General features: G+C 42.0%; 2 protein-coding genes across 4 annotated transcripts in view; both read left to right on the forward strand.

Moving 5' to 3' along the window:
• Window positions 1–5,334, forward strand: part of CMTM8 (CKLF like MARVEL transmembrane domain containing 8) — a 36,832-nt gene extending 31,498 nt beyond the window's left edge. The window contains exons 3-4 of one of the 2 annotated variants that reach the window (XM_063325248.1): window positions 1,940–2,056; window positions 4,845–5,334. In XM_063325248.1, the coding sequence (XP_063181318.1) occupies window positions 1,940–2,056; window positions 4,845–4,928 (201 nt within the window). In that variant the 3' untranslated portion in view covers window positions 4,929–5,334. Of the gene's footprint in view, window positions 1–1,939; window positions 2,057–3,438; window positions 4,602–4,844 lie in introns of those variants that run through there. The other variant, XR_010069869.1, reaches the window with a different exon arrangement.
• A 3,498-nt stretch (window positions 5,335–8,832) lies between these two features.
• CMTM7 (CKLF like MARVEL transmembrane domain containing 7) overlaps window positions 8,833–25,118 on the forward strand; it is a 29,698-nt gene continuing 13,412 nt past the window's right edge. The window contains exons 1-2 of one of the 2 annotated variants that reach the window (XM_063325246.1): window positions 9,502–9,644; window positions 12,309–12,391. Coding sequence is in view for 1 of the 2 variants with exons in the window: in XM_063325245.1 (XP_063181315.1) it covers window positions 9,186–9,644 (459 nt within the window). In the remaining variant the exon portion in view is untranslated. Of the gene's footprint in view, window positions 9,645–12,308; window positions 12,392–25,118 lie in introns of both variants that reach the window. The other variant, XM_063325245.1, reaches the window with a different exon arrangement.

The raw sequence follows: 25,118 nt of genomic DNA on the forward strand, positions 1-25,118 counted from the left end.
AAGAGAGGTGAGATCTGTAGATAGAGGTAATACCTTTTGTTAGCTCAACTGATATACTTGTTTAAAAGTGTATTGATCAAGCCGCAAGTGCCAGGTCTTGGACTCCATCTGAATGCTGAGGTACTGCCCATGATTCCCTGCGGAAAGGTGGGTAAGTGGCTCTTTTCCAAACGCCCTGAAGTTGCAAGGACTTAGGAACCACAGGAGGACGTGCCTGCCCTTCAGTCTGCTCTGAAAACTGTAGGAAGGCTTTTTTGCATGGGAAGTCTCATAAAGGCAGTGGTGACCTGAAGACTGACAGGTGACAGCACAGCATGCTGCTCTCTGAAGGGGCCTGCAGTTGAGAAAGCACGCCTTTGGGGAATGGCTTCCCTTCAGAAAGTTTTGAACGCTGTGTGTCACGGGGGCGTGTGGCAGTGGGCCAGACTCCACCAAGTCTGAAGTAAACTGCCAGAACCAAATGTACCGGAGATGGATGTGAGGAGCTTCCGTACCAACCACTTCACACTGCTGATCCACTCTTTGGTGCACTGAGGGAATTGCTGATGTGGATACAGCTGCTGTCGCTGCTTTCTGAACTTCTCTTCTTGGGCTGCAGCTCTTTTTTTTAGATGCCGCTAGAGTTGGTGACTAGTGAAGCCAATAGTGAATAATTGACATATATTCCTAGTACCACACCATGGAAATTAACAAGTTGGAGCTGCACCAGTATGACAACATTTAGAGACAACTGGGGCAACAAAGTTAAGGGTTATGATATTTGTGTGACACTCTGGAGTGTAAACATGGGGCCAGAAGCTGAAGGGAGCAGATCACATACAACATTAGGACCTTGTCTAAATTGAGTTACTAATTCCTGCACTTGTAACTAGGTGCAAAGCATGTAACAGTTATTCCACTTAAACGTGGCACCAGTGAACTAAAAGCATGTTTTATGGCCAAATTCAAATGCCTTAAACAAGTAGCAGGGTGGAGTTTTGAGGAATTTATTTTTTTTTTAGAAGAATGAACTTCCTATAGCCATGACCAAGTAGTGAGTAAGTAAAGGACAAAGTATTAAAATTACTTTAAAAAAAGCCCGACATACTTTTTTTATCTGTCTGTCATCTTCTCAGACTTCTGTTCTCCCTTCCTTTCCTGTTCTCTTACATGCAAAACCCAAACTGTTCTTGTTTGTTCTCTGTAGAGTTAGGTGAGATCAATGTTATCTGCTTTGCCTCTTTCTTAGTAATGAACATAGGTACCCTGAGACATTAACTCTGCTCCTTGGAAAACGCAGCATCTACCATGGATGGGTCTTGATGACCCATGTAGTCTGTTCAGACTGTTCTCCTCCTTGATTTTATCTGCTTCTTTCTCCTCTCAAAAACAGGCAGAAGGGAAAGGTGCTGAAAGGTAGAAGAATGTGCCTGAAAAAAATTACACCCTCTTGATCTCCTCCAAAAGTGGAGAAGAGCAGAGTTTTGGAAGCTTTGTAAATATTCTTCATATACCCAGGAGTCATTGATTCCTACAGTGTAACTTTGTATAGATTAGAAATGTAATGCAGTTTTGTTTTGTTTTATTTCTTTTTTTTTTTTTTCATGTAGCGTCATATTCTTACTGCCTAATACTTTGGTTGTGATAACCAAACTGTGTCCTTATTATCAATTTTGGAAAATCACAGCACAGCAGCTTTAGGACTTCTGGATTTAGTGTGATGGAGAGAACAGTTTGTCCAAAATGTGCTTTAATGTTTATGGATCTTCAAAATAAGCAGTTAAACTTTGATCTTACAGATAGAAACTTGGAAGAAGATAAAAATAGTTAAGAATCACATTTCTTGTGTACATTGCATGTGTACATTATATTTTGGATGAGAGTGTTGTAATGTTGGAATAGAAAATGGGAACAAATACAAGTGCATATTAACTACTTACGTTGTTTGTTTTTTCAACAGGGTCTTTTTTTTAATGGAAGTGCCTTCATTTTGTACCTCATTGCTGCCATTGTGGATGCATCTTCAGTTACCAAAGAACTGGACAGTCACAATTACAACAGCTGGGCAGCTTCTTCAGTGAGTTGATTTTTTGTTTAAATCTGTTGTATGTCCAATAAAATTATATCAAAAGAAGGCTCGCTGGAAGTGCGGGTTGAATTTTGAAAAGCTGCAGACTGATACAGAAGCTCCTGCACAAAACCTATAGGTAGCTGTAGATTCCGCTCATAGTTTTTGGAGGTGACTGGACATTCCACCAGGAGACAACAGTCACATCAGAAAAGGCTGTAATGTTTTTAAGATCGTACTGCTTTTCCCCTCCCCTGCCCCCATCTATTACTAGCTCTCTGTCAGATGGTATACCCTGCACATCAGAGTGGAAAAAAACAGATTGGATGAAAACCAAGTTCCTTCAATGAATTGGGACAACTTCAAAAGCAGATTAAACTAACTCAGGTAACTTTGCACATGTGTGGATTAGGTGTGTTCCGCTTTTTGTGGGCTGAGCCATATACACAGCACCTTTGGGAAGGTCCTGAAGCAGTATTGCTGTTTCTACAGTGATCTTCCTCTTACAGCCTCAACTTTTTGATAATCTTTCTTCTGAGTTGGGTGGGCAATGCCTGAAAAATCATGTAACTTCCCAGTGTTTTAAAGTGGATGCAAATCATTAATTAGTCTAACGTTACTGTCTTACTATTTAGATTTGGAAATCCAAAGCAGTTGATGTGGGTGAAAAAACTTTTTTTAAGAGCCTTGTCAGTTTCTGAGCAGGTGAACGCATTCTCTAGCTAAGTTAAGGGAGCTGTAAAAGAACTTTCTGCATGTTGTGGCAACAGTAGTCAAATTCAGTTGTATAAAGTAATTCTGCATTACATCTACTTTGCTGACTGATCATGCTTCTGCGGTTGTCCTCTCTGGACTATTCACAAATCCTGTCTTCTGTCTGAAGCTTATTGTTACTGGCATGAACACAGAGACTTAAACACTTGCTCTGTTTATGTCTTGGGAATTGGATAACTACGTCCCTGTCACTTCAGTGGCGTTAAGGGTCTTTTCCCCTTGGCAGTTTGTGACTTTTGATCTGTTACTCAGCCACTGCTATTGACAGGAACTTGCTTGCTGCTAGGTAAGCTTCCATGCTGATTCAGGTTTTATGCAAAATGCATGAATGGTCAGTGTCTCATGGGATGTTTGGAATCTCTTCTAATAGTGCTAATGTAATGCACTGTCTAAATAAACTATTAAATGTAGATTCTTGCTTTCTGAACCCATTAAGGGTTTCATGGATGGATGTTTGTGAAAATTTAGCAATTCATCTCTCCCTAACAGTTGTTCTCTGTTAGGAAGATTTTAGATGGAGCTTTTATTTCTTAAGAAACAAAATTATTAGAGAAGAATAATGTTAGAATTTTCTATTGTAATAATATTTTACATCATCTACAGTTTTCGGTGCCACAGATTAAATTTACATTAGACAAGACTCAACAAGAGCCCTCTGTTGGAAGGTTTAGATTTACGGCCTGTACACATGCTTGGTAGTGCCCTGCTCTCAGAGCTGAAGTGCCCACCAGGGCAATGATGGTATATAGGCAAGTATATACCACGACAGCAAGAAACACTGGTAGAATCATAAAATATTTTTAGGCTGGAAGGGACCTCTGAAGGTGATCTGGTCCAGTTTGCTCCTCCCTTAACAAGGCAGGGCTAACTCATATCAGGCCACCAGGGCCTTGTCTGCTTGAGTTTTGAGTATTTCCAAGGATGGCTATTCCCCACCACCTCTGGGCTTCTGCTGACATGTTTGATTACTCTCATTGTGATTTATCTTTTTTTTTTTCCCTAATATGTAATTGAAATTTCCCTTCTTGTAACTTGCGTTTGTTCCCTCTTGTCCTATCCCTGCTCACCTCCAAGAAAGGTAGTATTAATCCTATTTGCAGTGTCAGCTTTATTTGGTGCCGTTACCAGCACAAAACATTCTGGTCTTATTGTAAGACCACTTTGAACGTTGTCTGTTTTGAACAGCATGCAGAGATTACCAGGAATTTAACCACTGGCACTGAATTGGACTTTATCAGTACAACTGAAATAGTCCACAGCTGTTTCTGTGTGCGTATGCCGTAAGGACTGCAGAAGCAACACCACTGATACTGTGTAGTTTTACACGGTATCTTTAACAGTATCTTTATCTTCAAACATAAAATAAATCTAGCCTGCTACGGAAGTCTAATTCTGTAATCAATTTCTGAGAAAGTAAGTAGTAGTACCTCAACATGATTACTGTCACTGTTATTTGCACTGAGGAATACCTTTATTTGTCAGTAGAGGACCTCTGGAATTGGTAACCTGATCAGTACTGCTGTTTGAGATGTCTGGGTCTGCATTTGAATCCAAGTTTTCTCTGTAAACAAACCTATTTCAATGCGCAGTGTGCCATAGTGAGGTACAGGTGGGCTGTAGGCAATTCCTGGAACATAGCAGCAGTACGGGAGTGTTTGCTTGAGCTCACACACATGGACTATCCTTCAGTCTTTGCCAGCAATTGATGTTAAAAGCAGCGAGTACAGGACTGGTGGGAGTCCATACTGCAAGATCCACACTGAGGCAGTATAATGTGGAGGTATGAGTTGAAATATGTCATGTTTTGTCTGTTTGTAGGCCTGTATTTTCTACGCATAATATAAGCTTACTCACACAGTGTTGACTGCATGGCCACACGAGTACAAGGAGGTGAAACAGTGCCATTTTCGCCTACTATTTCTCCTTTTTCCAAATAGCATAACTATTTTTTTGTAGAAATTACAGTACTCTCAAATATATATATTATTTTTTTCCTAATATATTTTTTCCCCTCTCTCTACAGTTCTTTGCCTTCGTGGTTACCTCCTGCTACGCTGGAAATACGTATTTTAGCTTTATATCTTGGCAATCACGAACTTTGCAGTAAATATTTTGTTAAAATGAATTCTGTAGTATAAAATATCTTGAGGATTATACTCTCTTGAAAAAAGCTTGGAAGAGGGATGAAGTCTTTTTGAACATTTCTGTTAGAATGGACATGGTGTATTTTAAGATGAGATTAAAATGATTATTTATAAGACAATGTCATCTTGAGAGACATCTAACACGGGCTTTGTACTGTATAATAAAATGTCATACTGCTTCTTTTAAAATTAACATTGTATTTTTCTAGACATGTATAGATGTTATTACTAAACCTTTAATAAATCTTACTCAATGTGCCAATTTTGTAAATGTAACTTTTTACATGTTACAGGTTTACTTCTGAATGCGACAAATCAAAACTAAGATTGATACTGTCTCATTATGTATAAAAAGTGACATTGTGCAGACCCCCCCCCCCCCCCCCCAAACTTTAAAAATAAATAAATAATTGACCCAACTGTGCATGCTTTGTAAACTGGGAGTAGAAGGTTGCTTTTTTAAGTTCTTTTTCAGAGTAAAATATCTACTACTAAGAATTCTGATTATCCTGGCAGTTTGCGTATTCTAACAGCTTCTCACAATCATGAGATTGCTTTTGGAACCTGTTACTGTAGGTCTGAAGGAATGTTGCACATGAAACACATTGTCTTAACAGGTTTCTCAAATCCAGCAGGCTCCAAGGCATAAGTCTAGACAAAAGTCCCTTAATGCTCAGTGTTTAACCTACTGAGAATACCACAAAGCACCTACTAAAGGTAATACATTTTGTTTCTCGGGAGACTTGTGTTTTTCTCTTTTCTCTTCACAGTAGGCCATTAATCTGTCCTAATTAAAATCTAGGCTTCTCAATCCTACTAAATGATATAAAGATTAAATCCATAGAAGAATTGTCAAGACGCCAGTGCTAGAAACAAAGAATTTCCTCCCTCCTTCCCTGTCTACTGGCATCATCTGTGAGTTGTTAGTTTAACAAATGAAGTTTTTAATTTGAAGCTCATTCAAATATCTGAGTCAACCAGAAGTAGGACAGAAGATGATGAATTTCAAAACAGATACCTTTGAAAATTACTTTCCAATACAAATTACGTAAGAAATTTTTTCCAGGAGTTAGGTGGAGAGTGTAATGTTGTGATTATTTTGTAATATTACTTAAAGTTTTCCTCATCTAAAACTACTATTAAACCTTTAATTACTGGATTAAGAAGATTTGGACTCTCTTCCAGCCGTCAAAAGGTTAGCTGGAAGGTTATATGTGGTAGTAGAGAAATCTTACTGCTTCAAAAAACTTCTTTATTTCTCCCTGTAACTAAAAGGTGTGTGCTTACTTACATGGGCGCCCTGCAGCAAAGAAGATTTATCAGCAGCCAGCTCATTCTGTTCTCAATCACATTGTTTTATTCTTGATTATCTGTTGGAGTCATAGGATTTCAGTGGAAGGGAAGCCAAGATGCTATTTAAAAACCTATATTTGTCTGCAAGTTGCATCTGGTCTGCACAACAAAGGTCAGGTTCTCTACTGCTTGCTAAAATTATCCAGTTGTGAGAAGGAAGAAGGGCTACCAACTATGCATTTTATCTACACAGATAAAATGTGTCATTAAAGTCCCGTATGCTATTTTCCATTGCTGGAAAAAAATCAAAGGCGTAAAAATGATCCAAATGTCAACTGATAAAATGTGACTAGAAATAAAGCCAGAATTACAGTCTTGTCAGTGATTTCTCATCAGTTAAAATACTTTAGTAGTAACAGAAATTCTTTCTTAAATGATACTTGTTGGTACCTATCTTAAGTGCAAAGAACGTGACTACGTTTGCACAAATATTTCATGATTTTGTGGTAACTGCAATGGTCTGGTCTAAAGTCATAACCCAGAGAAGATTTGTGGATAGAGGTAGTAAGACAGAGTAAAGCTACGAGGGAGTAATATGTTTCATCCAGTTTACCAAAAACTGTCATGGAAACCATTGTTACATGTCAGAATAACCCATTAATGAAGGACAAAACCACACTATTACCAGATAAGGAATGATTCTGGCAAAATATCTACCACCTCTCTGAGTCTTCAGTGCTGATCCTCAAGGGAAGATGTGTGGAATGTCTTCCAAAGGCAAATCTGTGAGTTGAATCCTTAATTCTGAACTTAAAAAAACACGTACTAGGCAGAAATTTGCTTTATGCTTGGCCTTGCTTTTTTTCACCAGCCTTATCTGCTTTGTTCTTTCCATTTAGAAAGATAATTATCTTACTTCCTATGTTCTTTCTCATCTGACTCGTTTCTCATCTGTTCCCCAGATACCAACTGTCTGTTTTTTCAAGTGTTCTGAATATCTAGGTAAAATCGGTGGACTCAGTACAAGCTTAGAATTATTTCTGAAGTTTGCTCCTCCTATTTCAGGCCTGAAGAAAGGCGTAAGCACCCGAAAGGTTATCTGCTTCTCCAGTGCATTAGCCTTAAATACTGGCTTGCAAACTATGACTTATGCCTTTGTATATTCTAATATTGATAAAGTAGGTAAGCTAACTCTGGTTTATCATATAACAATTAAAATAAGATTTGTGCCTGCAAGCATTGCTTAGTGTTCATAAGATTGAAAGAAACCTTATTTAAAAGAACAGCTGGTAAGTGATGAAATCATTAGTGAAATTCTTCATACAGATATTTAGAAGAATAAAAAAAAATGCTAATCAACTTGCAAAATGAAGGTATTTGACATTATAAAAAACTTGTTTCAGACAAACAGTCTCTCTGAAAAATCCAAGTCACCCACATATATAAGGATACTTTATGTCAATTTACGGCCATCAAATTTCATTTATTACGAAGTTGTCAGTACCTCTTATCATCATCAAACAGGATGCCCCTAAGATGCAGTAAATAGCATGAGAACGGTAATAAAAACTTCAACTTCAGCAGTGTTTTAGACTGACTTTGTGTCAGGGATTTACAGAAGATGCCTGTATTTCTGAGTAGAAAATATGACTGTTACTCATATTAATTTAAAGGTATTTCTATTTCACTGGACTGAACTCAGATCAGCAGGACCCCGTTCATATACACACTTTCAAAAGAAGTTAAGAACCAAAGAAGCTGAATCAGCGGGTAAGAAAAATACATTTCTTAATAGGAAATACAGAAGTTACTGGAACCTTCCTCTCCAGGCCTTGCAAGAAACCTAGAAATGTGCCTGCTTCTGAACTTGAACTGTAAGGAGAAGAGGCCAGAAAAGAAGAAGCAGCAGCTGTTTAAAAGAGGGGAAAAAAACCAACCAACCAACCAAACGAAAAAAAGCTAAAACTCTTTCTCAGCACCTAGAATTTTACTATTGTGTAGATTGGCAATGTTGTAGCTTTGATATCTAATGACATGAGATAAAATTTGGTGGGACTGGTACTATCTTTTATCACAACTACTAGCTTGCTTACCAGAAGCCCAAAACTATGTACTGCTTAGTGTATTACGGACCATTGCCTACGCTAGCAAACCCTGTCTTGCTCATGTAAGTTACTTATTCTAGCCCCTTATTTGTGTTGGAGATCATCTGATCTTACCTGTCTTCCCTCCTAAGATAATTCTAGTTGTTGAAGGAACTATTAAGTACTAAATATGAACAGAATGTGCATCCTGACTGCAGAACAGCAGAAAACGGGGTTATTCCTCTAATGAGTATAAAAGCGGCATCTGCCCAGCTTGGAGTCTTGCAATTACCTCACTTGTCAGAAAGCAAAACAAGTTATTTTTAAACTTGAGGAAATATATAGCTTCCTTTGCCGAGTTTTGTTAGTATCTCTGCAGCATGATTTAATTCAAACAACGGGGTTGAGACGTTTGGACAGTCATTTACAGCGTTGCCTGTTGCTGCCCACTTAATGCAAACGTTTTATCTGTTAGGAGATCGTGAATCGGAAAGTTTGGGCGGTTTTTGTGGGTGAGAACAAAGGCTGTGGGGGAAGACGCTGTCTGCAGCCGCACCTCCACTGCGAAGCCCCGCAGTTTTCCCCTCCAAGGACACCGCCGGCAAACTTTTGACAGGCCGAGGGGAGGCTTTTACCCTTCGAGTAAAACTACTGCGCGCTGCGGGGGCCGGTTCAGCGCGGGGGTCCCCTTCCGCACCCCACAACCTACGGTGAGGCGTCCCTCTCCCGCCTGGGGAACGGTTCGCTCCGGCCTCTGCTTCCATATAGCCCAGCTGGAAAAGGGGAGGGGGGGCCGGCCGGGCTGCGGATGCCCCTCCGGGAAGGTGCAGGGGGGAGCGCCCGATGGGAGGGGCGGCACGGCCACCCTTTGGCTGCCCCAGCCGGGGCTCCCGGCTTCTCCTCCCCCTCCCCGCTTCCCCCTGCGCGGCGTCGGCGGCGTCTCCCCCGCGGGAAACCCCCGCGGCTTCTCCTCCCAGCCGGGGAGGGGAGCGGAGGGCGGGCGGGGTGGCGCCGCGGCTCCGCCCGGCCCCTGGCAGCCCCGGGGCGCCGCCGCCCGCCCCTCGCCGTCCCGTCCCGCCCCGTCCCGTCCCGTACCGCTGTCCCGGGCCGGGCGACGGCGAAGGGAGAGCGGGAGCCATGTCTCACGGGGCGCGAGTGATCCGCACCGGGGTGAGCAGCGGGGGGCCCGCCGCCCCACCGGCCGCCGCCACCACCGCCTCCTCCTCGGCGGGCTCGGACGCCGAGCTCATGGACGGCGCCTATTTCCGCTCCTGCGCCGGCATGCTGAAGGTGGCCCAGATGGTAAGGGGCGAGCGGGGCGGGGAGGCGGCCGTTGGGACCGTTGGGGCCCTCGGCCCGCGCGGGCGTCGCGCTCACCCCCGCCGAGTGTCCCGTCTGGGGACGGGTCCGGAGAGCAGCGTCGTCGTCGTCGGGGGGCGGCGGCGGCTCATTGCCGGTTTTGGCCGATTTGGCTCCTCGGCTCTCGCAGCCCGCGGGGAAGGAGCCCAGCCCCGGTTCCTCCGGCGAAGCGGGGCGTCGAGGTCCGTCGGAGGCCGCCTTCGCGCTTCCCGAAGGCCGCCGTGCGCCCTTCTCTGCTGACGGGCACATCTGAGCCCAGAGAAATGCTCCTTGCTCGAAGGACTGCGTGGTATCATCTTCATAATGGTAGCTAATGGTAATATTTAGTATTAACAGCTTTTTACAATTAATAATAATGGCGAGCCCGTGATGCAAAAGCACATCGTGCCCCAGTGGAACACCTCGGTTTTTTAACATGGGTAAGTTTTTGGGAGAAAGCAAGGCCAAGTGCCAGCGCCAACAGTGGGCTGGTAAGAGTGGGCAACATGTCCGTGACCACTAGTCCAGCTGGCTCTGTGCCCTGTCTGTCCAGGCAGACCTCCAGGCAGTGCTCCAGTGACCCAGGGACGGATCTGGGAGATGTATGGCTGAAAAGCAGAAATTCAGAAGAAATCGATAGCGGAGCACTGCTAGGATTTGAGCTGACGCCTTAACTTGATTCAGGGCAGGAAATTTTGCTCCATCTAGATGCGGAGAGGTTTAACAGATGGATAAGCTTTTTCTCATTTCTCTGGCACATAATTTGTCGTCTTAATTCCAGTAATGGCTGTGAATAATAACGGATGGCTAATAATGAGAATGGAAGACAACATGTAGCGATACCATCTCACATACAGTATTGTCCTGCAAAAACAGTTGACAACATTTTATGCTGGAGTTGTTGCCTTCCTTTCTGATAGTCCTCAACGTCTTTTTTCCCACCTGTGCATCTATTTGTCTACACGTTTGGGTTTTTTTAACCTGTGTAATTTATTAGCATCCACAGAGTCCTAAATTGACATTAGCAGTTAGGAATCACTTTGTTCTAGGTTACAGTGGAGTAATATCAGATCCTAAAGTTTCTATTTAAAAGGCACCCAGTTTCTTCCAGTTCACTAAGAGCCATCACCTGCCTTTAGAAATGAGCCTCGGTAGCAAGAGATGTAACTGAATGTGACTAAGCACAGTTCACCACTGCAGAAAGAACTATTCCTTTTATGGACTAGAAATACCTAGTCCTCTCTGCTCTCCATCCTGCTGTGGTGTCACTACAGCTATGACGTGTGACTCTTACGACTAGCACAAGCATTTGTGCTGAAATTTCAGTTTTGGTGCACATGTATAGTTTGTATGCATACTTTACATACTTTACATATTTTTTTATAATGTATGTAAATCTATGTAATTTTATGTGATACTTCACATAGTTTACATAAAGTAATATTTATCAGTGCTGTTCAGTATCAAATTCATCAGAATGGAAGCTACTGGTTTTCTGCGGTGACTTTGGCAGAAGTTAAAATAATGTAAATGAAGCTCTTCCACATTCACCTTCTTACATTTTTCTGCTTTCCAACTCACCTGTAAATAACATCAGTAAAAGTTACCTCAGGTATCACGATAGTGTCATCTTAAATAATTCACTAAGAAAACTAAATGTTTGTGCTGCAGTGTGTAGAAATAACCAGGACAGGTTAGTTCTAGATTATCTCCTGCACCCAATAAAATACAGAGCTAAGTATTTTCTCAACTCTCCTTTATCTCTTCTCAGACAGTATTTCCATGGATCTATTTGTATTAGCATTTGTTACTTCTAGTAAGCGTTTGCAGTATCCTTCTTTAAAAAGGATTCATTATGCTAAATCTATAAACATTCCTGTGTTCGCATTAATGTGGCTGGTGGGACTGTGGTCTTACTAAGAAGGAGAACCGTTATGCTGGCAGAGGACAAAGGTAAGGTCTTTCGACCTTTTGACATATATCGTACTAAATTGCGTACTGTGCCTCTGAATGGTTGTGGTTATGAAGAGGGAACATGACTGCTTCTGTTTTCTCTTTCTTCCTCAATCCCTTTTACCAAGAGGTAAATTATATGAGAGAGAACAAGAAACATTTCATCATTTCATAGAATCATAGAATTGTCAGGGTTGGAAGGGACCTTAAAGATCATCTACTGTAAATATCATTTACTGTAATGTTAAGGGCTGTTTGCAGTGCATGTGTTTCTTACCACAGATTCCTTTACTTTTTTTGCTAGAGAATTTCTTTAATGATTATAGTTGTGAAAAGATAATGCATTTTATGCACTGAGTTCCTGGCTTTCTAATGCTTAGGGAATGGTCTGTAAATATTTTGAAAATAAAATGGAGGAGAAAACATAGTTCTGTGACTTGTGCGTTTTACATGGCAGTAAGACAGTTTGAAAGCTGTTTTCCATGTGTGAGTATTACTAATGTTAGTAAGGGCTCCATTTTCAAAATCCAGTCGGAATTGCTGCTCTGGTTTTAACAGAAGTTACGAAGTATCATCAACATCTAACCCACTTCAACAGGTTTAACTTGATGGTGATTAATAGTGCTTTTTCTTTTTCTTTTCTTTTTCTTTTCCTTTTTGTTTTTCTATTTGCAGTTTTGTCAAGATCTCTTATATTCACGGGGATACATGCAGAATCCCGTTGTGGCCACCTTGGTTCTATAGCAGCAGTGTACTAAGTAAGTGTGTCAGTGGGTGTGTATCAGCGTGCACAATACACTTAGACCAGAGAAGCTAAATAATTTGAATTTTAGCCAGCTTGGCAAAATTGGCACACGTGGCAATCGTCAGTATGCAACAGTAACTGTGCTGATTTGTTTGAAGTGTGTTTGCTCTGTGTCCATGCTACTGCTGACTTGTTCTATGGCAAGACTTCTAGGAAATCTATGTTACTTAGCTTGGCAGGTTCTCAGTAGATGGGTTCTTGGAAGCCTTTTGAGGCATGCTGGGCCATTAGAGACAGTGGTATGAATTTCCATCTGTATTGTCACCAAGGTGGCTCAAGTGGTAGCGTTCATAGATTGAAACAAGTCTGATTCAGCTGAATTTCTTGTGGACCCCTTCTGTGCCTTTTATATTTTTACGATAGAAGTCTGGAGGATGCCACAAACCCTGTATTGGACTAGGTCCTGCTTTCAGTGGAGCCCATGTTGGACTATGTAGGTATCCCACCATCTTAGACAGTTGGCTGTAGGAATGGCGGTGACTGTATCACCTGTCCAAAGTCTCTGATGAAGAGATTTGCAAGAGTGTGACCAATACAGACTGAAGAGAGAAAAGAAGTGTTGAGAGCTCACCTGTAGAAGGAGAGACATCATGGCACGTCACATGCTTGTGTCAGTCTCTCAGGCTTCTCAAACTGTTCTTGGGCTGTTCCTTGTTTCTGGACCCTGAGCAGTGCAGAGGTGGCCCGTGGTCTTTTTCGCTTCTCCTTCCTCTCCTTCAGGCTGGGCCAAGCTAACTTTGACCACAGTTCAGACTGTTCCCACAATAATGTGGTTGTTACCGAGTGGACAATACTTCTGGCACAGTAAGCACAGCCTCAGTATTCAGTGTGTTTTAAGCTAACAACAGTGCTGACTCTTTCAACTCAGTTTGGACTAGGAAAAAGCAGTTTCATCTGATTGATAGAAAAGAATAAAATCAAAATTACCTTCTCAAGGCTGAGGAAAATTACAATTACAAGGTAAAAAAGGATAAACTCACTAAAAGTTGACTTAACAACATCATTTTAACTTGCTAAAAATGCTAAGGCAATAGTTGTAGCTTTTCTTCTGAGTATCTATTTAATTTCCAAAGTGTGTCTTGACAAAAATAATTACATATTTGACATGTGAGTGGCCAACAAGACAGTCTGTAATTCTGAGTAAATTTGAAGTGTGCTCAAACCTCTCTGGGTTATTCATATACTAACACGCAGTTGAATAATAGTGTTCAAGAGAATATTAATACATGTAACACTGAAAGCTAGAAAATGCTGGTAGTTAGGTTGCTGGAGCCAAGGTCAATTTCTGAATGTGTTGGATGATATCAGACAAATTTACTGGGGGACTAAATTCAGAAGAAGTTAAAATATGAAAAGAAAGCAAAATCTGTTAGCGGAAGAAAACAATTCCTAATCAAAACCGTTGGTACAGGAAAAGGAAATTCACAAAAGCAAATGATGCTTGGAATGATTTGAGAGCTACTCAGTCTTCTAACTTGATTTTGAGCCTGAAGTGTCTTTCTGTCCGTAGAGATGATTGAAATAAAACATGTAATTCTTTGGAGCAGCTTGTCAGTGATGTATGATTTTGCCTATATGGCAATAATGCTTCTCAGTCAGAAGAGAGGGATTCTGGTGATACGCAGAGATGCTGAAATGGTAAGCCTGTCTCTGGGTCCTGTGTAGACTGCATTTTCAGCTTTCCCCTGCTATCACTCAGTCTATAGTTCTTCCAAAGGAAAATAATGGCCAAAAGTAACAAGCTTGGTGAAAGTTGCCAGATGCTAACCTACAAAGCTTAGATTCAAACAGTTCTGTGTTCTGCTTGACTTTTCATCCATCTGACAGCAGAAAACATGAAAAATAATGCCGTAATAGCTATCAGTGATGTCATGACACATTATACTTGCTTTGAGGCATGCAGGAGGCATTTTACGTTTACAAAGAAAATAATAATTGAGGAGAACCACCCCAAGAATGTGGCAGGTGTCTTCAGTCTGCAACTACGTGATAAACTACTGGCTAGGGAATAAGAAATGGGACGTGGTTTTTAGCAGCAAAGTTTTTCTTTTTGGGCCGAGGTCAGAGCTATGTGTTGTAACTGTTAATTATTTTTGTTGTTCTGCTAGAAGCTGCAGCAAAAGGACCTTGCTTGGCATGCTGAGCAAAGAGAGAAAAAATTATCTAAGTCTTAGATGGCTCCAAAGTAAGCAGGAGCACTTGAGTGAGGAATGTCCAAGCCTAGTAATTAAAACCAATAGGTCTGGGAAGTCCTGTTATTTCCACTCTGAGATCACTGAAAGAGGCTGGCTTGGCCAGTTGTATTTTTTCCATGCCCCTGCTCTGGGTGGCCATTTTACAGTTTCTGCCCAGGTATTTGCGTAAGAGCTGGGAGCGAACAGTGTCTTCTCTGTGTGTTAACCAAGGAGTGCTTGGTGGTAGGCTGACACAGTTTTATTTGATGAGACAAAACTTCTCAACAAGCAACACCAGTTCAAGGAATTTTCCCTTTCTGCCTCCCCTCCATGCAGCCGTTCTCAGCCGCAGTGATGCAGCTGTTCACAAGGTTACGCAGTAAACAAAACCAGGCAACTGCTGCAGCTTTACTTCAGCTCTCCTTCGCTTTCCTTTTTTCTGTAAGAGTTTTTAGCGAACAGTGCAGCCATAGAGACTACTGTCAGCAAGAGCAAGTGTCTGGCATACGAGGGCAGGAACTACATAGGCCCAAAGTGGTTTCACGTGCTTCAAACCACAAGCTGAGAATGTGGTCCTTTTTCTTTTTCTCTTGGGCAGGGGAAGGTTTTGTGCCGTCTGTTTTATTTTTTATCTCTTTCAGCAAAATAGAAGCTAGTAATTTTTCTCATGTTGAAACTGCTCTACACGTCTGAAAAATCAACTCCAGTATGTTTTGTAAAAAGACAATTATAGTAATTGTTAAGCACTGGGGAATCTCTGTTCTGAATGTGTCAGTGAATGTTTTATTTGTATCCTAAAAGAGGCTTCCTAAAAGCAAAAAGTTAGGCGACCTTTCATTGCTCATTTGACCCATCCATTAGGATTTGTTGCAATACATTCATTAGCAACCTGAGTGCATGTAGTGCTCTTTGTATAGAGGTGATTGAACAAGGGTTAGAAAATACAGTTTCTGAAACACAAGAAAAAAAGGAAATGAAGCCTAGAAATTTACCACATCACCTGAGACATGTTTAGTATGCTTGAAAGAGCAGAGTGAAGTATTGGCAGTGGTTTCCTAGCACATCTGTTTTACAGGAAGTTAGACTTGTAAATGCCATTTGAAAATCTTAATCAGGTGTATATGGTGTCCATGGATAATAAGATGTGGTGAAAAGAATAGATTCTTACTGCTCTGTGACTTTCCTTTAAGATGTGCAAGTGCAGTGTATTCCCTCTCTTTGGAGATGGTGTTCCTTCGAACATCCTTCTTTCCTGCTACAGAGAAACAGAAACCAGGGGATCAGTTCTTTCCAAGCGTGGTCTCCGTCAGCTCGGAGCCTATAACTGATGAAGAGCATCTTGCCAAGCATCCTTCACTGGGTTCCAGGGCTGTAGATGATGGAACAATTTGTTTTGTCTCATCATGATGCAGTAAAAGCCGTGGCTGTGCCTCAGTGAGGGCAGTATGCCCAACCACAAGGCTCTGTTAGGTACCTGCTCTGCATTACTGGGGTAATGGAGTATCGTCCCCCAAAGCCAGACAGTGTTTGCTTACTATGAGTAAGTGTTTTCTCCGCTCCCCTCCCTGGGGAGCCCTTGTGAGGTATTCACTCAGTACTGTGGCTGAGTTGTCTCCTTTGCGCTATTGTCAAATCGTGCGTGCTGTGGCCTTGTCCTCCTATTTTGTGGTGAGATGTAAAGTATGCAGCAGCCAGAAATTGATACTTTCTGTACACAGAGATCAAACTCTAAAATTGCTGTGATTTCCTTTCACCCACCTGTGAGCTTCCTCTTTTTTGCATAACTCAGATTCTTAAGGGATCATCGCAGCTGAAACAACTCCCTGCACTGCGACGCTGGTAATTTGATGAATATAATGGCGAGTACAGGTATGTCTGCCTGGTCAAAGCTAGGTGACTGCAGCTTTCAAAGCCAAAGCAAGTCTGGCTGCTGTTCTTGCAACAATAGCAGCAGCTGCAATGCTTATGGCTTCCTCACCTGCTCACAGCTTCCCTCAAGGAAAATGGAAGTGCTATGGTGACAAGATTGAGAAGCTGCTTCAAGGAGGAATATTCTTCAAATATTTTTGGTGGTTTGTCTTTTTTTTTTCCTTTTTTTTTTTTAAAAAATGCCATCGGTGAGTTCAAGAAACAAGTACTGACTGCTGGGAGAGAAAGTATGCTGTTAACCTGAGATGACCAGCAGCAGCTGCAGAAAGACTTAGCATACTTTCCTACAAGTCTGTAATAACACTCTAGGAAGGCCACTTCAAAAGCTCTCTCATCTGTTTGGGAAAAACATGGTCCCCAGTTGCTGCTTGTCACCTGCTGGCTAATTGAGCCTTTTGTAGATCGCTTGAGTGAAGCTTCCTAGTAGACACGGGAGTGCTGTCCTAGCGTGTTTGAGAGGCCTGCCAGTCACCAGGTGGTCACTAAAAGTTGTCAGCTATGACAGTGCCACTGGGGAATCTCATCTCTTCTCATTTTTCCCCCTCATTCATCGCCCTTCACTTCTCTGGCACTTTGCCAAGCGTCAAGTGTTTGCGCTTAGAAAAGGTTGTTCTTTTGTGTGCTACGTCCCAGTCTGTTCCAGGCGCCAGGTTGTGTTGATGCCAGTTGGTCTGGAAATTGTCATGATGTTAGCATTTTCGGGAACTCTTACTTGTTTTTTCCTGATAAAAAATTATGATGTGCAAGCACAGCTAACAACATGGGCTTCAGCAGTGTAAACAAGTTCTCCTCTTATTCGACAAGACCTTGCTGAAGGCTCTGTTGCCGTGGCTAACAAAGCCTTTGCTGGAGATGACAGATATGAACTTTTTAACTGCTGTCTGTGCAACTGCCAGATGTCAGTGTGGTGTTCTCTGGGGCAGGGAGAGATACGGCAGGTGTTAACTGAAGATTTGAATCAGTCAAGCAATAAATGCCTCAGACAATGAGAACGGGTTGTGTTGTGAGCAGCATCTGTAAGGGCAAGTGATGAACAGATTGCTTGCTGAGGCTTAACAAGCATAGGCACTCAGACTTCACTGGCGGTTCGCAAAGTACTCCTTATCTCAGTAACAACTTTCAGGAAGATGAGATTGCATATGCTTTTTATTTTTTGTGCATTTAGTTTGATAGGTTACTAGAATGATCATTGCTGTGCATTACTGGTTTTTTGTTATATATTCCTATTTGAGCTTTAAGTAGCTGTTTGCTGTTAGCTGTGTATTGGATATTCAGGTCAAGGGGAAAACTTCGCAACTTGCTGTGCAGAGTTTGTGGGTGTTTGTTAATAATAAATGCTGTCTACCCTGGGCTTCAAGCAGCCAGCCAGTCTGAGCCAGGCTTGGCTGGTCAGCCAACATGGGCTTCTTCTCTGTAGGTGGTATTGCCATGCATGGTTGGTAAATCCATTTTTAGACAGCCGTGAACTTTAGGTACAAGAGCTCTATAGCTCACAAGTAAGGATTAAGCTCTTTCTATATTGTATATTACTGACAATATGGGACTTCATTGACTATTTAAAGGGCAAACAGTACAAACAACCCAAACAACATATCCTGAGAATGGTTCAGAGTAGTGGTTTCAGAGTAGTGGTTTCAAAGGTGCCTTGCTCCTACAAGGAGCTCTTCCTCCCAGCCAACTAAAAGGAAGTATGGCAGGTGAAGTACATAATCTCCTGCCCCCAAGTAGGCTTCGTTCTCAAGACACAGGGTTGGTGAACTCTGTTGCTGCTTTTGCAGCAACAGCCTCAAAGGACAAAGTTCCCCAGCGAACACCTTAGGTGTCTTTGTACCTCCATGAGCATTTATATTCCTGTTCATCATTGTTGGATTCCTTTCTGCCATCGAGTCACTTTTCTGCCATTCCTTAAGACAGCTCAAACCTCTTAATTTTTACATTCTACCAAACCCACTTTTGTTTGCCTACGGTTCCCTTCTCTTCACGGTCCTTTTCTTTTTCTTGCTTCAGAAGCACCTTGTGTGCTTGAAGCATTCTTTTTGTCTTTACACAAACCTACCCACACTGTGGACTGTCTTCTCCTGTCCTTCTGTCTGACTCTTGGGTTTACCAGGCCTAGAGGACAGTTAACATGGCCCTCTTGGAAGATCTAAATGTTGGAAGTGCATGCCTTGCGGAGGAGAGAAGTAACAATCCTGGTTTGCTGTGCAATTTCTGAGCCTGCAGAGATTTGATTATACTAATGCCTACATTTTTGGTTGCCATCACCAGATCCTCCACTTTTTACTAGACGACTCTGGAGATTCGAGTCTCTTACAAAGTTTTTTGCTTCCAATGAGTTGTGATATAGGGATTCTCCCTGCTATGCAAGATAGATGGTCTTCTACAGTGGAATCAGTTACAGCAGGAGCCACGTGCATGCATGCTTTTTGCAGCAATCAGGTAGTATTTTTCTAAATGGGCAACTGGCTTGGTGGTGCGGGACACAGGTTTCCAACAAGCATTACAACCAATACCTTAGCTGGGAGGAGGGCAGAGAGCGCAGGTGGAGCCAGTGATTGTATCTGTGCATCTGCAGAGAAAACCAACTATAGAGGATATAATCATAGAACTGTCTAGGGTGGAAGGGACCTTTCAGATCACTGAGTCCAACCATCAACCTAACTCTGACAAAAACCATATTGCTAAGCACCACGTCTGCCCATCTTTTAAATACATCCAGGGATGACAATTCCACCACTTCCCTGAGTAGCCTGTTCCTGCTCTTACCTGAAGCAGCAGGTTTATCTATGATTTGGGGATTATGACTTGATTTGAGACAGGTGAGACCACTGGAGTGGGTGGCAGGCTACCTGCTACATGGGGGCTGTTGCCTACACAGAGAAGTAATTTCTTGTTAATAGATGGACAAGCTACGTGCTCACAAAATATAGGGGTCTCCTGGCTTTGTCCAGAGTAGTACCTTTAGTCATTGCAGGTGCCTAGAAAGACATAAGCACCTCTTTGAGAGTTAGAGGGAAAGCAGCTGTGTTTCCCAGAGTTAAAGCCCTGCTAGGGCATTTGGGCATTTGCTGTATTTAAAATTCTTTTCTTGTCCTTTGCAGACATGCTAAAAATCATCTGTCCCATTAATACTCTTTTGCACTGAATTTTATGTGTTTTGGGAATTGTTTGTGACTTGAATATGGCACTTGTGCAATGTTACTCAAACATCACTTACATTGCTGCAGTATTTTGAGTGTTCTGTGTACATCTTTTATGGAGGTTGGAAAAACTTACTGGTAATGCTTTTACAGTTGAAATGTATTTAAAACAAATCTGTGAATATCAGATTGGAGAGAGAAGAAATAAAATCATGAGGTTGTAGATAACAAACTTGTATTGTGGCATGTTTGTTTTTTTATATTAATTCACTGCTTGATGCAAATATGGCATATTCTTTGCCATATAACTGTAAAGTCGGCTTTCAGTTAGTAGCGTACAGGATTGTATGGTGTCTTTCAGTGTGGTGCAGTGGTGGTACGCACAGCTGTGGGGAGGGAGACAGGGAGATAGTTAAACTGGCAGTGGTGGGATTGAAGTATTGCATACACTGTGATCAGTGGTAGGCAGGACTTAATTGTAGCTAGTCATTACAAAGAATTGCCTTTTTAATGATCATGGCTAACATCCTGTAACAAGGGCTCTTTAATAACATCCCTCATATGCTGGTTCTGTGATTACCCCACACCCTTTTCTACCACTGAGGCCTGTGCCTGAGCAGATAGGTAACATTATTATTAGATAAAGAATACCACTTGCTTGTACTTAGGATTGTCCTCTTCTACAATCTGAGTTGTAGAGGGTCTGAATAAGATTATTTTGCCTTTTCTCACCCTCCCACCATTTTTATCTTTAATAAATAGCCTGTGGATGGTGGTGCACAAGAGAAGTCACTTATCAGGGGCCAGGCAGCCTCCTTATTTTAGCAAAGCAGCCAGACAAGAAGGAAATCTGCCCAGACGCAGGGGCTGAGAATTTATTGTGCAACAGAAGACTGTCTGCTTCACAGAACCGTGCACTTGAAGGCAGCTGATTTCATCTGTCATTAGTGAAGTTTTAAATGGACTGGGTTTTTTATCTTTTTCTAGTAGGGGTTTGTCTGTTACAGCTCACATTTCCAGCACTGCCCTGGAAGAGGGAAATCTCGATTACAGCAGCAGTCAACATTGTTGCTTAAATTAGCTGAACCAGTTTTGCATGAACTACAATTGTAACCTTGGCCTGCGCTTCACTTGTCTTTCTGTTTTGGGAAGCTGTTAAAAAAAATTAATTGATTCTGTCCAGAAATATGTACTTAATAATATACGGGTGTTGCTTCACTGCATTGAGGTGTAACATTCAGAAATGTACGGCTGCAGTCAGTGACATTTCTCCAGGGCATGGTTATCCTGATTGGCTCACTTAGGGATGGAAAATTCCACTTACTATCTTAGCTGGTGTCACAAGCTGGAAAATTTGACTTTTTTTTGGTTCAGATACAAAAAGCACTTAGCTCTTATTATATTGTGTTTTTTAAAAAAGGCTGTGATAAAACTGGATATGAGTCAGTACTGTCCCTTGCTCCAGATCTGTAGACAGAGTTTCTGTACTATTACTTGCACTAGAACTTGGGTAATTTTTAAGAGAGTGGAAATCAACCAGTTTTTATCAATTTTATGAATAATCTCAGGGTCCTCCTCTTTTCAGATTCTGGAGGAGGGACATTAAAGGAGTACAAAGGTTCATCAGTGCTCCAGCAAGTGCAATGGAGAAGCTTTCCTCTCAATGCTGTTTTACAGCATCCAGGGTGGGGTGGGGGGGAAAGCAAGCTGTTGCTGTCTTCTAGGGGGTTAAATTGTCAGAGAAGGATGGAAAGGAAAAGAACTGTCAGGGATTGCCAACTACCAACTGGAGACTGGTAAAGCAGAGCTGCTGCCTACCGTCCTTGTACAGGTGTAGTACCATGCTGAATCCTGTCCCCTGCCCTTTTTCCCCTGAATGGTGCTGATTTTTAGTTAGCTAATTGCAATGCATGTCCTGATGCAAGGGAGTGGAGAAAGATAGCTAGGAAACATTAAAAGGGGAATTATGGTGCATTCTCATGTATAGAGGGAAATTTGGATGGGAGAGAATGAGAGATCTAACAGAGAAAAAAATACAGAGAGTAATACAGGGAAAGAAGAGGAAAGGCGAATAAAGAGCAGGAAAAAAGGAAAGGAAACACAGGAGACAAAAAGTCATAGTACAACTTCTCATGGGAGAGTGTAGCAGAGGGGAGCACAGTCAAGAAAGAAAAGAAAATATTCTGAGAAAAGCAAGAAAATGGTTGTACATTGCATGGCAAAACACTTAAATGAAAAGATAATACATGGCTGTGTGTGTGTCACAGTATTATGGTAAATCTTTGAGATAAGAGTGATAGTGTTTCTCTAGAACTGGGCACCTTGAGGCAATTTTGCTTCTTATCAACATCTTTACTCCCTGCAGTTTAGCTGGCATTTCACATCTTATTGGTATATACAAAAGAAAATTATTATCCACAGTTAAAAGTTACATAGTAAGATGGCAGTTTCAGCCTGTCAGTTCAGGATACAATCTAGGGATTTGCAAAAACCATGTTCCGTTCCTTTCTGTAATGAAGATTTTTAATATCGTTCTTTGTACTACTGCAGCAGCTAGAAGTCCCAGGCAAGGAGTAAGCCACCTGCAGTGGGTGGCCAGCCAGCAGCCAAACACCCACCCAGCCTCTCACTTGCTCCCCTCTCCTGCAGGATGGGGAGAAAATAGAAGGAAAGCAAAAAGACCCATGGATCGTGATAATGACAGTTTTATAAGGAAAGCAAAAGCTGCACATGCAAGTAAAGCAAAAAGGGGAATTAATTTACTGCACCCCATCGGCAGGCAGATGTTTAGCCACTTCCTGGAAAGCAGGAGCTCAGCATGTGTAATAGCTGCTTGAGAAGACAAATGCCGTAACCTCAAATGTTTCCCCTTATAACTTCTTTTCTTGAGCTTCTATCACTGAACACAACATCATATGGTTTGGAGTATCCCTTTGGTCAGCTGGAGCTGGCTAGCCTGGCTGTGTCCCATCCCAACATCTTGTTCACTTGCAAGACTACTTGTGTTGGGGTGAGGGGAGGGAGAAGAGAGAAAGCAAGCTGTGCAAGCACTGTTCAGCAGCAGCCAAAAGGTTGATGTGTTACCAGCGCTGTTTTAACCACAAATGCAAAGCAGAGCACCATACCAGCTGCTGTGAAGGCAGCACCATCCCGGCCACATCACCGCTGTACGGGGTGTTGTACAGGCACAGTGGGAAAGGATAACCCTTACTCCACAGTCATTAATAGAATTGTGAAAGAACAGCTGGATACAGGCAAGTGATAATGTGCGGTATGGAACGGTCAGCAATGGTCAAGAGGATGCATAGTAGCCTTAGCATTAAAGATTGTGCTTCCAGTTGGAAAACAGGAGTTGATTTGCAATGTCTTGCGCATGGTGGATTTTTTTTCAACACATGATATCAAAGTCTACTGTAAGTAAATAAGTGACAGTCAGGAAATTCCCATTTCATGGTGAGCTTGGGCTCGCTTTTTTTTTTCTTTTTTTTTAATCTTGTGTGGTGTAATGGCAACAAATCAAAACGAAAAAGCAACCCCCAAAAGACCAACCTTTTCCTACTGCTTTTCTTGTTCTGTGGCTTCCTCCTTGGATTCTTTAGGGTCATTTCCATGCATGTTTTCACCCGTGCTTGTCTGTTACACCTGTGACCTGTTGATTGCTGGTTTGGGCTTTTTTGGGGGGGTGGGCAGGGTTTGTTTGGTTTTTTAGTGGGCATCTATTCTCATTTACACTGTAAAGGAAAACAGTCATCTTGACCTAGAGGTTTATTAGTGATGCTCAACATTTTTGCCTTATTTTACACATTGAAAGTGTTTTGAAGATGAAAAACTTTAGCACAATGCATGTGAAGTGTGCTGAAGCAGTGAAATACATGATTTACTGAAGTTCAAATAGTAAGATGGTTACAAAACTGGAGTCAGAATTCAAGAGCCGGTGACATTCAGTTCCTCCCTTGTTGTGTCAGTGTTTGTCTGTGGGAATGTATCTCCAATGCTCAGAACATTAGGCTTTCCATGAGAGTAGGTAGTTGTCAATATTGGAGATCATGCTGGATTTATGTTTGTGCAGGTAGCTGTGTCTGAGGAAATTTTAGTTCTCTCCAAATGTTACAAAAGAATTAAGTATCGGTAATAAAGCCAGAGCTTTATTTATGACATCCATTAAAGCAGGACAGTAGAAAAAGATCATACAAAGCACTTGCACAGATTGATTCCTGGGCTGTAAAATTGTTCTGTGGTCAGATAAACTACAGACTTCTACCACAGGACCAGAAAATGCTTAGTGGTGCCAGCTGACATATGGGTATACAGAGGGCAAAACAAGTCCTTTCTTAGGTTATAGCTCCTTCATTACCCTCAGGGCACTAGCAAGAAAAAATGTATCTGTAATCTCTTGACTGGTGGGCGTGCACTTCTGCCTTCCTCTTCCTCGGAGCAGGTGATTCTCTAATAAGCTGCTTTGAACTTGCCAGCTTGGTCCAGCTTCTTTTATCCTTGCTGATACACTCCAGCATGTTTGGGTTGTTGCCTATTAGTCCTGAAATGCAGGCAGCTCTTGCGCAGTTTTACGGTGGCTTACATGACTGTTGGCAAGACAGGAAACCCCAGGAGGATCTAGCCACTAGAGAGGCTGAGGATTGTGTTGCTGGCCTGCTCTTGGTCCCAACATCATGCTGAGTCCACTCCTGTGAAGTTAGGATGTTTGGAGCTGAGATTTTTCATCTGCAGTGCTACAGCCAGCCAAGAGCAAGTGCAGGGAGTTAAGTGGAATTAAAACCATCTGAAATCATGAATACAACGGCATCTGGGGCTAATGCCAAGCACCTTTTCTCCAGTATGCATTTGCCCTCGGAGTAATTGGAAGTTGGACCTTCCTCCTGTATATAGTATCTTCATAATACAAAGACATGATTCCTCTCCTTTCCTTAAGAAGGTGTTGAATTTTCGTGCAGTGAAAGATTGACTTCCTTGAAGTCTTGGTACAGATTCTCTCTGTTTTTTATTGAGTGTAATCAGTGATCAATAGACTTTAGGTGCTCATTCTTTGACAGGGACAAGAAGAAACAGGGAGAAAAAAAGATGATTTTTTTAAAAGGAACAACATTTCCAGTAGCTTCAAGTAGCATTTTATAGCACCGGGAAACAGAATTTATCACTCATGTCCAGTCCTTCCCTATCCTTTCTAGCCTGAGAGGTAGAGAAGGAAAATGTGCCATTTTGCATAGGTTGATGTCATCTCTGTGGACAGGAAGGAAGATCCAGGGAACTACAGGCTGGTCAGCCTCACCTCAATCCCTCGGAAGGTAATGAAGAAAGTCCTTCTGAAAAGCATTTCCAAACACATGAAGGACAAGAAGGTGATCAGGAGTAGTCAGCATGGATTTACAAAGGGGAAATTGTGCTTAACTGACGTGATAGGCCTCTACAATGAAGTAAC

This window comes from Chroicocephalus ridibundus, chromosome 2, assembly GCF_963924245.1.
Source record: "Chroicocephalus ridibundus chromosome 2, bChrRid1.1, whole genome shotgun sequence".
NCBI lineage: Eukaryota > Metazoa > Chordata > Aves > Charadriiformes > Laridae > Chroicocephalus > Chroicocephalus ridibundus.